The sequence below is a fragment of the Lissotriton helveticus genome, chromosome 2_1 (assembly GCF_964261635.1).
Source record: "Lissotriton helveticus chromosome 2_1, aLisHel1.1, whole genome shotgun sequence".
NCBI classification, from domain to species: domain Eukaryota; kingdom Metazoa; phylum Chordata; class Amphibia; order Caudata; family Salamandridae; genus Lissotriton; species Lissotriton helveticus.
The window spans coordinates 1,513,800,155-1,513,815,647 of NC_136059.1; the positions used below are offsets into that span (position 1 = coordinate 1,513,800,155).

General features: G+C 44.3%; 1 protein-coding gene across 1 annotated transcript in view; it reads left to right on the forward strand.

Moving 5' to 3' along the window:
* Positions 1–15,493, forward strand: part of LOC144820278 (uncharacterized) — a 988,894-nt gene that overhangs the window by 575,067 nt on the left and 398,334 nt on the right. Inside the window, exons 22-23 of the mRNA XM_078677866.1 lie at positions 4,338–4,516; positions 12,229–12,415. Coding sequence (XP_078533992.1) covers positions 4,338–4,516; positions 12,229–12,415 — 366 coding nt within the window. The remainder of the gene's footprint in view (positions 1–4,337; positions 4,517–12,228; positions 12,416–15,493) is intronic.

Genomic DNA, 15,493 nt, shown 5'->3' on the forward strand with positions numbered 1-15,493 from the left:
ATCCCGATGCAAGGATTCCCTACTCCAGGCCTGAGGCGGAGCTGGTGCTTCCGGCTCCATTATGCTCTGTTTAACCGTGGGGATTCCCCAGATATCCCAGTTAAATTCAGACAGACTCCACCACTAGTTCTAGAATAGTGGTAGATTATACTAGGTTTCTGGCGCCACTGGGAAAGTTACACTTTTCTAGTATATACGTAGTTGGGTAATATTTTTAACGGTGCTAAAAGGAGAAGAGAACCACTTCCCTCTTCTAGTTAGGCTAAGCCACAGACGTTTGTTGCTCCCTAGCACACGTAAGGTATTTTACACAGTCAAATACAGGTGTTTTCACATTACAGTTCATACAGCAATCCAATAAAAAAAATTTTCAAGATCCTTTTGTTCAGGGTTTTGTCGTTGTTTAATGAAGGAGACGTCACAGCCAACACGTGTTTCGTCGTACTGGGGAATGTAACCCCCGACTTTTTCAAGGCTATTCTCCGTTGCTGTAGTTCGTTGTCGGTTGAGGTGATACTTCCAACCCTCAATTGGGTTCTGGTGTAGCTATCGTTGTTATTTATTGTTCCAGCTTCATTTGATGTGAACACCATATATTGGTTCACTCTCTGCAAGCTTTCCGGTGTGTTCTTCGCGGGGATTGTAATAAGTCCCTTCTGCTTCGAGTAAGAGGCAGTTTGAAAGCTCCACCACTAGCTGGGCCTTTCTCAAATTGACCAAAGTGACAGGAGGAGATGCTTTATATTTATCGGAAATCCCTGTGGCGAATAACCCTAGGCTTCCCATCACGGAGGAAAAATTAGTGCAGCGTATTCCATGACTAAATTTGGGGATGTGTTCCCGGAGGGACATGTATATTTTAGTTCTTAGGGTGGACAGGTTAGCAAAGCCACATTCATGGACCCATTTATTTTTGCTAGAATACGATGGGCAATCCGTGCCAAAATTTCAGAGTACCCGCTGGAGCCAGATTCTTTCCATCCACTCACCCTCCTAATCACAAATCCGGTGGGAGAGTACTTAATTTCAAGATTATATAAAGCATGTCTGACATTAATCCCTAGTAGGGAGATCCAAATACGGGAGGCATGGGAGCGAGATCTTGGGCACCCAATTCAGGATTCACACTGGTCCTTCTGTTCACAAACCAAAAAAGTCTCCTTAAATAGCGGACATAAGCTTATACATTTTAAATATTTGTGCAGGGTGTATAACACCCCAGCTAAGCTACATGCTATTGATTCAAATAGATTGCACTATTGCCTCAAGTGTGGAGGCCCACAGCCCGACTTTGCCCATCTGACATGGAATTGTGCTAAAATTGGGATTTTTGGAGGTCCAGATTTGAGACTATATCACAAATTATTCACTTGGAAGTGTCCCCTATGCCGGAGCTTGCTTTGCTGGGATACGTGGGGGGCTTTCGAAAAAAATCAGTAAATTCAAAGTCATTGGTTGCAAAGAGGGAGATGGCGCTTAATCGGGGTAGCAGAGCATCGCCCTAGGTCAGGGACTGGCTCCATAGTCTTACCTACTGCAATACCAATTGTGAGCTATATGCCAGCGCTCAACCTCTTGCCTCCCGTCCGAAAGATATTTGGGAGCCGCTCAAAGCTTACCTGCTGAAGATTAGCACCACCTATGTTACACAACCACCCGATGGGATAGTCTCCACCGGAGTGGGGCAAGTACAACACATTTCACTTTATCAGGTTGCTGCGATTCATTATTTTGTCCCTGGGTGGTTTGTACTGGGTCACTGCTTAGAATTAATATGCTCTGTGTGAGCCAAGTGAGGACGTTCCAAATTGTATTGTGCAATATACCCTGAGAGGCTGCTCTGTTATGTACTTGTGCATGCCTAAATTGCAATTGCATTACTGTATTTGTCGCGGTTTCAAAATGGTAGCGTTTAATCATGCTGGGTTGTAAACCATGAGAAAGTGGAAAAAAGTTTTAAAAAAGTAATTTCCACTCGGCGACACAGTAAGGGCGCCACGAGCCCTTATGTAATAAAGGGCAGTAGGCAGACAGAGCTTTAAGTGAGGCGAGTCCTGCCGGTGCTGAGAAAGCAGGTGCTGAGACTGGTCCCTATTCGGCTCCTCGTTTTTTCCGTAGCCCCAGGTTGAAAAACAAATATTAAATCCGAAACAATGCCACCCTTCACTGCCTTCGAAATACCTTCAAAGAGACTAGTTTTAGTTATTTCAGTTTACTAGTTTAAGAACGGAAGCATTTTCAATATTATACAGAATGAAGCCATAGTTTTATATTTATGTTGCGCAACTAACGACCATTGCAGAAGGGAAGAGATGTAAACACTCACGTTGTGTACTACTGTGTGGGGGACAGTGTGTCCTCATCTTAATGCCCTCACACCCCGAAGGGTGTCATGCTTCATCATTGGGCAGAGATGGCGAGAGGCGCACAGGTTCCACAGCCCCAGGGACATCAAGGAACAATCTTGAGTGACCTCTATCTGATCTCATGAGGCATTTCTCAGTTTTTAAGGGAGATACTACTCTCCCGATCTGCCCAGTGGCACTGGATCAAATTTGGCCATTGGAAACTTTTTTCCTCCCACAAACTTTTTTCCTCCCATAATCTGTTTGGTCCTGAAGGAGCTCTCTGGATCTCTCCTCAAGAGCCGAGAGAAGCGTGAAACATGTTGACCGGAAAATATATCCATCAGGGATATAAAATTTAGTTAGCTACAAATGGACATAATATCCCCTATAGCAGCACCATTCACTTTGTTTTTAGCAGTGACCGAGGGATCGCCTTAATAACATTTCTCACCCTCCCTCCAGCCATTTTTTAAAGCACATATTAGGACTTCACTGCCACTTACCCCCACTCACCAATACAGCTTCATCAAAAGATCTGACAGAGACCCTTCGGGGGACCCGTAGGGCAGTGCAGCGCCGGCCTGACTAGGATCACAGCCCAATGATGAAGCATGACATCCTTCGGGGGGTGTGAGGGCATTGATGAGGACACACTGTCCCCCACACAGAGAAGTACACAGCGTGAGTGTTCATCTCTTCCCTTCTGCTCTGACATAGTAACAGTGACTCCCATCTATGATAAGAATCGTATACTTGGGAGCACGCGTCACTGGACCTTTAATTAGCTCCTATTGTCCCCCCTCTTTTTCTAAATAGGGCGATAACCATTGCAGCCAATAATCCTGGCTTGTTTTAGGTCTAAGGTTGTATTATATAGCTGTCTGCAATGACAGAAGCAGCAAAATACCAGTGGGGTTGATGGAAATCAAAAATCCCATCTCAGGGGTTTGCACTAACACCTGATCCTTTAAAGCAGCATGAAAAAAGTTGGCACAGAATCTGTAATCAAGAGAAACATATTTATTAAATTACAACAAGTGAGGCCATGTCACACAGAAGCCGCAGCACTCTGTATGAGATGGTCTGAGGACTGAAGGCCACAGTATCTCTTATATACCCTCACAGGGGCTAAAAAAGGGCAGTACAAGTGCACGTAAGAAGAGTTACACACATAGATGGTCATACAGAAAATGCACAGTCGACAAGTAGGAGGAGCTAACAGTTTTGCCAATGCTAGCAAGCACATCCTGACAGTTACAGAATATTAGCAGCTGCAAGCACAACTGAGCATGTGCAAAGTAGGAGGAAGAGGCTAAATATACCGAGCAGAGAACAGCAAGATAGGACTGAGTACATGGTGAGCACATGGCCATCTAAAATGGCTGCCAAATACAAAATGGATTCCATAAAAAGACAAGATAGTCTCTAAATACAGGATGTCTTCTGCTAATGCTTAATCTAATCGCTGCTAAATTACGACAGGGTGGCACACTATGCTCGCAAAGCTATTTAGCTTCTGTGTTTTTAAGCCATGCCCTTAATCACACTGGCCACTCCCCTTGGAGAGACCTCCCAGTTGTTTCATCCCACTTAAAGCCCTGGCATTAGGCTTCATTCCTAGCTGGATATTAAGACTGCTATAATTGGGATGGATGTGTACCCCTCACAGGCATGTTGTCCAATATGCTTCTCTCGTTTCAGAGAAGCTCTGCTGTGTTGCGTGCGGGCGGAATTCCGCCCGTACGCTGAGTTTTTTAAAATCGCATGTTACGTGACGAGCTGGGCTCGTCATGAGCGTGCGAGGAGGCTACCTCATGACGAGCCCAGCTCGTCATCAGCGTCGAAGGGGTTAAGCGTAAGGGATTTCTATTTTTTTGTATGCTGGTTTTGCAGATAGAAGTCTTACCCAAAATGACATTTGCTTTTTCTATTTAATTATGTAGTATTGGTGATTTCGAGCTGTTGACTGCAGCATTTTATTTTTAACAGGTTCGCCTCCAAAGTGCCAAAGCAACCAGTTCCAGTGCAACACTTTCGAGTGTATCCCTGCCGCCATGGCTTGCAATAGTATCCGAAACTGCCTGGATGGATCGGATGAAGGGGCAAAATGTAGCTTGCCTTGTTCAGAGAGCTGTTCTCAGATTTGCTACAAGTCACCCTATGGACCGGTGAGTTACATTTTAGATCTTTTTAAAACAAGTAGGGATTGAACCACTTTGCAGTGATGAAGCATGCATTCTGGGCTGACGGTTAGCTATGTTTTTATATGTCTGAGTAGATCTAGGATTCTTGGTTTAAATAGCAAACCTAAGAAATGCTTCAATTGCCTACCGCCTCCTTTGTCACTCGAAGCTCTTGCTCGCACCAATAAATACTTGGCGAGATGTAGCCGCTTCCTTTAGCCATGTCGTGACTTAACAAAATGATAACATTCTGTCATGTACTCAGGCCTCCTGTAAGGCAGCCTTTCCTGGAAAGGATACTAAATAAGTTGTTGCTCGCTCCAAAGGGGAGGGCTCTCTTCTCCCTGGAGAACTTCAAATCCAATCATAACTTTTAGAAAAGCAAAGACCCATAGTTTTTCTTAGGTGCCAACAGCTTTTAAGACCTGGGCAAAGTGGGCAATTGCCCTAGGCTCCCACTTTCTAAGGGCCTCTAGTAAAGATATCTTTCTCACCTCTTTCCATCTCAACATTTCTCCCGCTCCCTACCTACTCTTTCGTGCACTAGAACTTCTCCCTCTTTACTGCTGTACTTTTTGCATCCCTGTAACTTAATCTTGGCACACTTTCTTGACCTCTTGCCTGTATTTATACCTCGGGTTTCTCTACTTCACCTTTTCTTAGCTTATTTCTCTATACTTTTACACTCCTAGTCACAAAGTCCCATCCTTCTCCTCTTCACTTCTCCATCTACCCCTCTTTCTTTGTACTTTTAACCTTTACCACCACTACCTCTTTCCTTTTTTCTTTTTTCTCTCCTTGCTCTATTTCTTTACCTATCTGTATATTTCCATGTACCTATGCCCTATATCTCAACACGCTTCCTCCCTACCTCACAACCTCTTCTAACCTCCACTTTCTCCACTGTTACTACACTTGCACCATTTCCTCTCTACGTTCTCTGTACTTTAACTGTCTACACACTGTTCTGCACCTTACTGCTTCCATCTTATGTCTCTTCGTAAAAGTAACCTTTCTCAATCTGCCTTTACCCACCGCTTCCCATTTCCCTGCCCATCCATACCTCCCCACTTCCTGCCTTTTCGCACCTTTCTCCACCTTATCACTCTTACTAGCCTCTTTACCTCCTTCCTCTTCCTAACTCACATCTAACTCATGCTATCATCTCTAGTCAGTGTTTGTTTTGCTATTCAATCTCTCAATTTAATATACCATTGACCGCCTTGTTCACCTCTCCAGCTCCCTGCTTGCCAAAACATCACTTCTCACGCCTCTACTCATTTTTCGCATCCTATACCTCTTTATTAATCTATAATTACTTCCCTTGTTTCATCTCTCTTCCTGAATTTCAACTCCCTTTCTCTCAATCATATTTTTCTTTAGCACTCTCCTTACACACCTCTACATAAACACTCACTGTACCTCACATTCTATCTCTGACTCCCTATTTTCCTATGTCCGATTCTATTTGGGGATGGAGGGGGGTGGGGCAGACTGGTCTACTAGGCTCCATCAATGAATGTTGAGGTTGTTTGCCACTGGTGTCTTGGAATCTGTCACCCTATGGCTGTACAAACCAGGCCAAGTAAAAGATTTTCAACACCTGACCCTCAGGGTAGTGGGGTGAGCAGTAACTGGTATATCTGGGAGTTAGTGTGGAGGACAAGAGCTCAGTTCTCAACTGACCGACACAACGTCCAGCCCAGTGCTTATCCTTTATTTAAAAAGGAAGTACTTTAATTACACTACAGAACTAAATACTACACTTTCAAATTAGAATTACCAATGCAGGTTTATAATAACCTTCTGCTCTGGCCATCTTAATGGTGGTAGTCGCTGGTATACTGCAGGTAGGTTCATGAATAAGGAACATGTGCAGAATACTTCAGTATTAACACCCCAGGTTTTAACTCTGACAAAGTCTCAAGTCTTCACACCAGATTCCTCAGTACCTGCTTGCAGACGAAGGCCCATTTTACCTGCTCGTTCATTTTGTGATTTGTATGGTTCCGTGTGCCCAGGCTGCACCTCTGTTCTTTGCAGCGGCAGTTCTTCTCAACAGTGACCTCGTGTTGGCTTCCCATGGTAACTGGAATCGCTCAACATGATCAGCACAACAGGGCCTATGTAGCGGTGCATGTTCAGCAGTTGATTCCTTCCCGGTCAAGTACAGACTGGTATCCAGGCGAGGAAATTGCGGCCTCAAGGCTAGTTCTCCAGTGATGTGTGCAGCAGTTGTGACCTCCCAAGTCAATCTGCTCTGCTTTAGAGGCATGCAGCTCTTCTCTAGCATCCACAGTGATAACACTAGTTTACGGACCCACATCAGCTGACCTGATCATACTTGTGTTTATAAGGCTTTGGTGCAGTTCACAATAGGAACCACACAGACCGTGAGACACCCTCATGGCATAAGTTACTCTTGTCTTTGCTCTTTGGGTGTTCCTCTTGCTAGTGACATGATGGGCTTCTCCTAGAGACTATCTTCCTGTAGAGCCAAGCACACTCCTATTTTCTTTTAGCAGGTAGGCTTCTGGGCACAGGGCAAGCCCTCTGCTCCTCTAGCTCAAAATCTAGATTTCAGGTAACATGCCCTCACTTCCGGTAACTGTCCATCTTGCACACACCAGCCATGATCACAAGCCCTTTGAGTACTATGTTCAAGTTCCACGTTCTTTGTGACCAAAGAATTGAGAGTTCTGCAAAATGGGGTGGTTTGGAATCCTACTTTTAAACACTTTATAAACAGGTGATGTGGATCCACTGTCTAAGGTTTTAGAACCGGTTTGGGTTCATCCACTATCAAATGTAATTTTTGGGCTGTTATTCAGACACCTCCTTTGTGTAAAGTGATGGATGGTTTTCAAAGTAGGTAGCAATGTGGCTGACCCCAAGAAGGAATATGTAAAGCAGGAGTACAAAAAAGTGCGCTTTTTGCACTTGGTGATCATCACCTTAGAAAAGCAGTAATTGGCGGCGCGCTCTGTGTAGCAACTTCATTCCTTTCAACAGCAGAAACAGTACCACCCTTACTCGGACCATCCACCAAATGGCAGTGCGTAGGAGTAACTCAGTAGTCTTCCTTTGCTAGTAAGGCTGTATGGAATTTCTGAAGGTTGCCCTGTCCCCTTCCTTTTGACCTTTGGGTCTCTACCCTTCAGTCATAGAAATGTAGCCAATACACTCCCAGTGTGGAGCAGCTGTTTTCATCCTCCAACCTATATCATGCTAAACCATGGGCATCCAAAATGGCTCCCATTCGCCCTAGTACTGACTTGCACACACGATTGTACAGCCTTGCATGCGCTACATATGCACTGCTTACACACTCCATATACACACAATGTGTGCAAGGATCTCAGTTTCATAGTAGCGGAGCTTTACGCAAGGGAGAGACTTTTGTAAGAAAACCGGGCTCTTTGCAGATACCCCCGATGTTTGCCTCCACTTGGACTACTAGATGCTGGTTTCGATTGACAGTGCTCTCAAGCCTCTTAACCAGGCTTCAGCACAAGTGTTCTCTTCCTAAAACTGTTGGGTGAATTAGCAATGCCAATTTTCAAGGACTTTACCCCCTTATAAGTCCTTAGTTTATGGTGCCTGGGGTACCCAGGGCATCTGTGGTATAAGGGTCCCTGGGGCTGTAGCACCCTTTTGTGCCACCCTGAGTGACTCAAGTAAACTGATAGCAGGCCTGCCCCTGCAGACTGCAGGAGCAGTGCAAATTGTGCGAACTCTACTGTGCCCTCATCCGTGGCACGGTCAGTACGCTATTTTTAGTATATGTTGGGCACCCCTAAAAGAGACCTCCTGAACCCAGGAGGCAAGGTGCATTCCATTAAATGTGAAGTTATAAGTGCAATCCTGTATGTCCCTATATTGGCGTTCCCCATTGGAAACTACTGTAAGTGTTAGCAGTCCATAGTATAACATAGCCTGGCACCTGGACATTCTCGAGGTTGGCAGCTCCATTATGGTACTGCCGAAATGTAATATTTGGTATCAAACATGCCTTCTCGCCCCTGACATGAATCTCGTGTCTTGGGTGATGTCATGTATACCTAGGAGGCTACCTTAATTTGCCCACCTGGTTGTCCCAGCTTCTCTGTGCTCTGGGCGGCCAGCCTGCGCTTCCTGTATTTGCTGCCACCAAGACCGGATTCTCACCTGCCTGGCAGTGTGATCACTCCCAGTGGTCCGGAACAATGGCTGGAGCAAGAAAGTCACTCCTTCATCCTAAGCAGGCTAGTAAAGTGGTACATCAAGGCGGTGAGCTTCAAAGGCTACACCACCTCTGAAGTGCATCAGGGCTGACTCCTAGTGATGCAAATAACCCCCTCCCCCACACACTGTCCCAGGCATACTTGCACCCAAGCAGGTAGGTACTTAGTTATGCAAGGCGGTATACACTCCTAGAAGACTAGCCACACCTCCAGGGTGAGCAGCCTGGTCTGTACACAGATTTGACTTATGCCATCTTTACAATTGGCAAATTAGAGGTTTCTGTGTAAAAAAGGTGACCGACAACCCTAGATGTGGTCACTTCAGGGGTCAGCTAGCTGCAGGGACTAGCTGCCCATTGGTTACTAGCTCCCACACCTCTAACTTTCCTAATTCTAGAATTTAAGGGTCCTTCTGGACACCAGAACCTCAGTTCTATACACCTGCATCAGAGGACAGAAGAGGCCCATACCTGAGCCAATGAGATTTGCCCATAGCAAAATAAAACTCTGCATGTGTGGCAGCGCTCTTGGAACTGCCTGATTGAGGAATACTAGGTCATCTCTTGATTCGCCGACAGAGGGACCACTGTGAAAGCCTGAAGCTCTGACTCTCCTGGACTAGTGGTAGTAGTCCCCTGCAAACTGCAGGTAAAAAACACGCTCTGAATCCGAAGAATCATGGGCCATTGGGCCCTCTGAGGGATCATCCAAAACAGGATGGATCTAGCCCTGCCTTCCACAAAGTTACAGGCAGCTACCCCGTTACTGTGGGTCACTGGACATCAGTTACTTTGTACACTGCCAAAACGTATTGGTCCCCAGTCCGGCAACTGACACCCCCTTTATTTGACTCTGCATGAAGAGGAGATTCCATCCGACCTTCGATGGGCATTGGTAACCACACCATTGTCTTTTTGCATCAATTTCCCATGCAGCACTGTCTCAGTGGTAAAAGAACCTCTCCCGTTCAGCACCAAGGACAGCCAGGACCGCTCTGCATTCAGGCCTCACGGGCCGGGTAAATAGAATTCACTGTGGTGGCTTGGTCCATGGATGTAGTTTTCTGACTTTACTGACTGGTTTATGCATGCATACATTGTTATAGGTATCAACATATGTGGAGATATGTAGATTTGTACCTTGCATAGGAATGGTACTGCTGTTTGTAAGTATATGTGAACACATATGCATACATGTACTTGTATTTCTGCACCTATATATTTATAAACGTTTATTAAACTTAATTACAGAACTAAAAACAAATTGATAGAATTTAAATAGGACAAAGAAAAATATATTGGTGAACATACTTTGTGTATCAGCTATTGCTGAAAACGTATGCAGCTACGATTCAATATGGGTTTATGCCTCGAAGATATACATTAAAGGTATAAGTGTCATTTTATATTGAGAACGTGTAGTGTATGCCTTAACATTTACATACTGAGACAAACCTGTATTACAATAATTACATGAGGAATACATGAAGTAAAAAAATAAAATGAAATTTACAACAGCCTGTGCATAATATGCAACATTTGTATGTTTGACTAGGTCAATATAATTACATGCATGTACATAGATAGATACATAGGAATCAATTGTTTTACAGTATCTGAAATTATGCAAAACACTCATGTGAATGTCTTGCCGTGTAAATATTTCTGGATTTATGTACTAATGGGTGTATGTATGTTTGGGTTTGTGCCTTGTACTTAAAATGTAATAATGATGTATACGTATTGCAAAATACATAAATGGATACGCCTCTATGCATGCTTATTTATTGGATGGGGAAGAGTGATAAAAATAACTATTTCTCCAATTTAACCTCCACCTTTACTGTAACTCTTCGACTTCTAAGGACTCCGAAACTTTCATCATTGATTCAATTGGTCAAACAGACCCACATGTCCATCACTCCCAGTAGCTCCTCGCATCTTCCTTTTACTAATCCACATCGAGCACTCTCTCCCTTTGAAAACCAGGCAGTGAATGCATGAGCTCTCAAAAGCGCTAATTTAACTTGCTCACCACAACTAATCCACAAGGAAACAACAAGCACTTTTATTAATCTGATAACTCTTTAGGTCTCGTCTGAGAGCGCATGTGGTCGTTTGCGTAGCATTTTATTGACATTGAAGGGGCTTAGACCCAGCCTATTACTTACCATGGGTTGGCTATTATGCTCACATTTGCTTGCTTCTCATTGGTCAGTGGGTACTAGTTTTCACTTTTCTTTGTGTACCCCCTTCCATGTTGCATGGACCAAGTACTGCATCCTATCCCAGTCATTGTCCTCCCACTGGGTGCATTCTTCTAGAGCTAGTTGTTTATGTTGCTTACTTTACCACTCCATAAGGGTGCATGTGTTTTAGACTCTTTCCTACTTTCTGATTCTTTGCTTGCCCTGTCCCCCTCATGTGTTGGCCTGCTCCCTCTTCCCTTTTCCTTTCTCCCCCTTCTTTCCTTGCCCTGTTCCACTCTGGTTGTTGCTTGAACCGTTACCATGCCACCTCCCCAGTTGTTGCTTCACCTATCCCTGCTTTCCCAGTTCCCACTGCACTCCCATCATTGCTTGTCCTATGCCACTGACACCTTTCCCCATTGCGCCACCCTACCACCTAAAAAAAAAATGCTGTGACTAGACCACACGGTCTGCTTCATATCATGTGCAGCATGGTTTAAAGTAAAAAAAAAAAAGTACTGATGCAGCAAGTGTTGACCATGTCATGTTTTGTTTTTTATTTACTTTTACCTATGCTTTACAGCAGCTGCCCAGCTATTCAACATGTTTTTTTAAAAAAGACAACCAATAGATCTTGCATAGGCCTATTGGCTTTGCCAGTGCTTGTTCATGCTAACATTGGTTTACAGAGTAGAGTGCTACTCACTGCATGGAGCTTCAATGGCTGGGCAGGTGTAGTAAGCACTATAAATAAAAGGCTGTCCCACTACTCGTGGATGAGTCTGCAGAGCATGTACCCAAATGTTACTTGCTTGCAGGCCCAGTGGATTGGGTGTACCGAGGGACCAGTCTAAACCCCAGCCAATAATGTCCCTGGAAAGTGTATTCAGTTTCCAGCCCTTAGTGTTGTACAACCTCTAACAGCACGATAAACCGGCTGTTAGAAGGGATTGTACAACACGAAGGGCTGCAAATTGTGTTCTCTAGGCAGCAAGCTAGAATTGTAGATAGTGTGCAGGAGGATTTATTAGAGAAGGTTGGCTAACGGATATAACCGAAATGTATGTTTTCTAAACCATACCTGGACCGACTATGAATTTCATGATCTGTTATTGAAAGCCTTTATAGTTAGTGCTAACGGTACATGGAATAATTCCTAGAAAATCATAAAAAGTGAAATTGTATTTAATCGCGGTCCTTTTTCAGGAGGGTTATATGACCATAGTAGGACAGCTGGTCCTAAAGTGCAAAAAAATCAAATGCTTAATTGTCTCGTCCTTTTTCAGAGATGTGGTTGTGAAAAAGGGTTCCGGTTGAGCAGCGACAAGAAGGGCTGCGTTGACGTCAATGAATGCAAAGAGTTCGACCCTGCACCGTGTAGCCAGAGCTGTGTCAATAAAAATGGAACGTTCAGCTGCGCGTGTCACCCTGGATACCTGCTGGAACCGGATGTGAAGACCTGCAAAGTGACCGGTGAGAACATTAGAAATTAGATTCATAAGTTTTGCCTTCTCTCATAAACACCCACCATTCAGCCTGTGTTGTAACATAATGCAGAATGGAGCTGTGTCACTTTAAAAACAATACTTCCTTGTGCAATGCTTTTTGGCAACTTTTCCATATGACTATAGTTTCAAGTATGCGTTTAACTATATAAGTTGTTTTTCTTTGGTTGCCCGGGCAATCTTAATTTCCCTGCGTGTTGGACAGTCCTGGCATGGATTCATCGTTTTAAGAGTTGGTGGGTGTAATGGATGGGTCACGGACATGAAAAAATAGTCACCCTAATGTTGGGACTCGCTTGTACACCCAGTACTTTATAATAAAAAAATTAATGCAGGATCCAACTTTTTAGGAGACCAGGATAGACGCTGCCCAATGCTAGTGTTGCAGTACACCAAGGCTACCTAGCCTTGAGTCCACCTCATGCATATTTCTTACACCACTTGAAACTTCCTTTCTATCTATCTCACTCTTGCAGGTGTTGTGATCCCTTCTTCCTCTCTGTATTTTTTTTTCTCTTCTTTCTTTATCCATGTATTAGCCGTCATTCCTGCTCAGTTTGCTAATAAAAATTAAGGCCCAGTCCATCAAAATGATTTCCGGTTCTCACTAACACCAAACACTGCACAACTGAAGCACTGCTTACCCCCTGTTGTTGGTCCCATGGCAGCTGCAAGGCTGTATGGATAGAAAGTGTGCCCAAAATTGACCGTTTAGGTGAACAATCTTTGCTATTTGCCATGACTGAAATCATCCTGCTGTGCCCTAAATTTGCGGTTTGGCTTATTCCTGATATTGTGAGTGAGTAAATGACCGAAGTCGAAGATACTGGACGGAAATGGTCTGTTCAGAATTAATTTTACCAAAATGAGTGGTCGAACTTTAGATTCTTAACCAGTTGAGAGGGGCTAAGGGAAATGAGTCACGTTGCCTGCTTTTAGGTTGAGCCTCGAAGACCTGTTGCATCCTCTTCTATGGGCTCTGGTACACCCACCAATTGCCATTGGCTGTTATCTGGTTCATTTACTCATGCTGGCTTGTTGGTGCATTTGTTTAAAATTCCCTCTTTTGTGGGATTAGCTTACTCGCTATTTCATCAGGGGGACGTTTTGTTTGGCCATCACACTCTACAGCAGGTGATGGCCTCTCCTCTCCGGTTTATTTATTGCTGGTTTGTACCGAAATCGGCTTCCAGAGTCAGATGCTGAATAGAGGAAAGGAAATCAAAGCAGACAGCCTTGAGGGCTTGGCATTATCTTGGGGAGATCTATTTTATCTTGTACAAACGTGCTGGCAGACTGCTTGGCGGTCCTCTAAGCTTGGTGATATGTTAAATTTTGCATTAAATTTGCCCATTTTTGGGTATTTGTTTTCAAGCCGTGATATTACCAACACGAGCGGAAAGACATGGCATATTAGGTTTTCTACACTACGCAATTCTCTTTAGGCAGTCATCTCCGCAGATATGCTTTGAGCTAGTTTCCCTTACTTGTATATGATTTGTATAAAGTTTTTGGTGCTGATGGAAAATAATATATGTACAGAAACACAATGGGGAAAACACAAGTTTATCAACGGGATTGGATTTTAAATTTAAACAATTAGGTTTTGTGTTTTTTATCTTAAATTCTCACCAAAGTGTTTCACAAAAAATCTTATCATAGCCTACAAACGGCAAAGAGTATAAAGCAGCTTCATATGACAAAAACATTGTCTATATATTTTACAATAACGGTAATGCAGTGACCGCACACATAGCACCACATGGTCCACCAGAAATAGTGATTGCATGCATACAGCACCACACGGTTCCTCAGAAATAGTGACCGCATGCACAACCCCACAGGTAGCTCCAGACAGAGTGGTCTCCTGCTTTAGTGCTTGCCCGAGCTTGGAACTCTTAGCTGATTCCTTACGTGCTGTGATATACAGAGGTGGATGTCTTTGCTCTTCTCAGTGGACTGTATTTGTGTACATCCTGTCTGAACAAGAGTGGTGTGACTGGAATGCTCAGAGTGTAAGGTAACCAGAAAATTCAGTGTCGTGGGGCTGCCTATAAAGCACTCGGATGCCTTCGGGCCATGTCCGTGCTGTATAAAACTAGGCATTTTTTAATTTGTGTACTTATTTATTTTAAGAGTTTCCACTCCTGCCCCTTTGGCATTTGTAGTTCTTACTGCTGCAGCAGACTGTTTGCGTCTCACTGAACTCACATCATTATATTTGTTGGAAAAACTCTTGCAAGCTTATTTAGAATTTTTTATGCAATACGTCGGTAGGGTTAATTTACGGGCAATCTAATTGTTCAGCACTATTTATGGCTAGCCCCTAACATCCATTACGAAACCAATACAGAGTCTCTTGGAAACGGTGATGGAGTATTTTCCATCCAGTCCCCAGCTTCGAGGATTCCAAATGTCCCTTGCAGGACAACAGTTGCCATCTCGTCCTTCCCATGGCCCCTCTGGCCTGAGAATATCAAAGTTTTCTACCACATCTGGATAACTTTCAGCATCTTGCATTAGGCTTGCCTGTTAACCTGGTAATTTCCAGCAATGGAAGCAGACTTATTTGTATTTCACAGTCAGTGTGTGCCACATGGGTGTGGTTCTTTAAACTGCTGCTGCCATCAAAGTGGGCACCGGTCTCCACCAGCCGCCCTGAAAGAGCTTTGTTGTTTAATCTGCCTCTGAGCAGCCAGCTCGTTCTCTCCCACCGGGAACAAGAAAGTGCATCAGTTGCAGTGTTCTTTGTCTTACACATGACATGCACAAGTTTTTCACCTGCCTGCAACTCAAAATTGCAATTCAATAGATCTCACATCTATTGAAGCCCTTTTTGCCAGCGTTTCCTGACCGGGACAGGACTGCAGGTCCCAGGCTCCCCAGCAGTAGATCCCACCCCTGACGCCCGCACCACACTCCTGGAGGCGCTTTAATTTACAACAGGGCTCCCGCAGCGCGGGACGTGCGTGGGCGAAGCCTGGGCAAAGGGCGGGCCCATATGCGCCCGTCCGTGTCTGGATAGGGTCGGGCTGGGCCAGGCCCC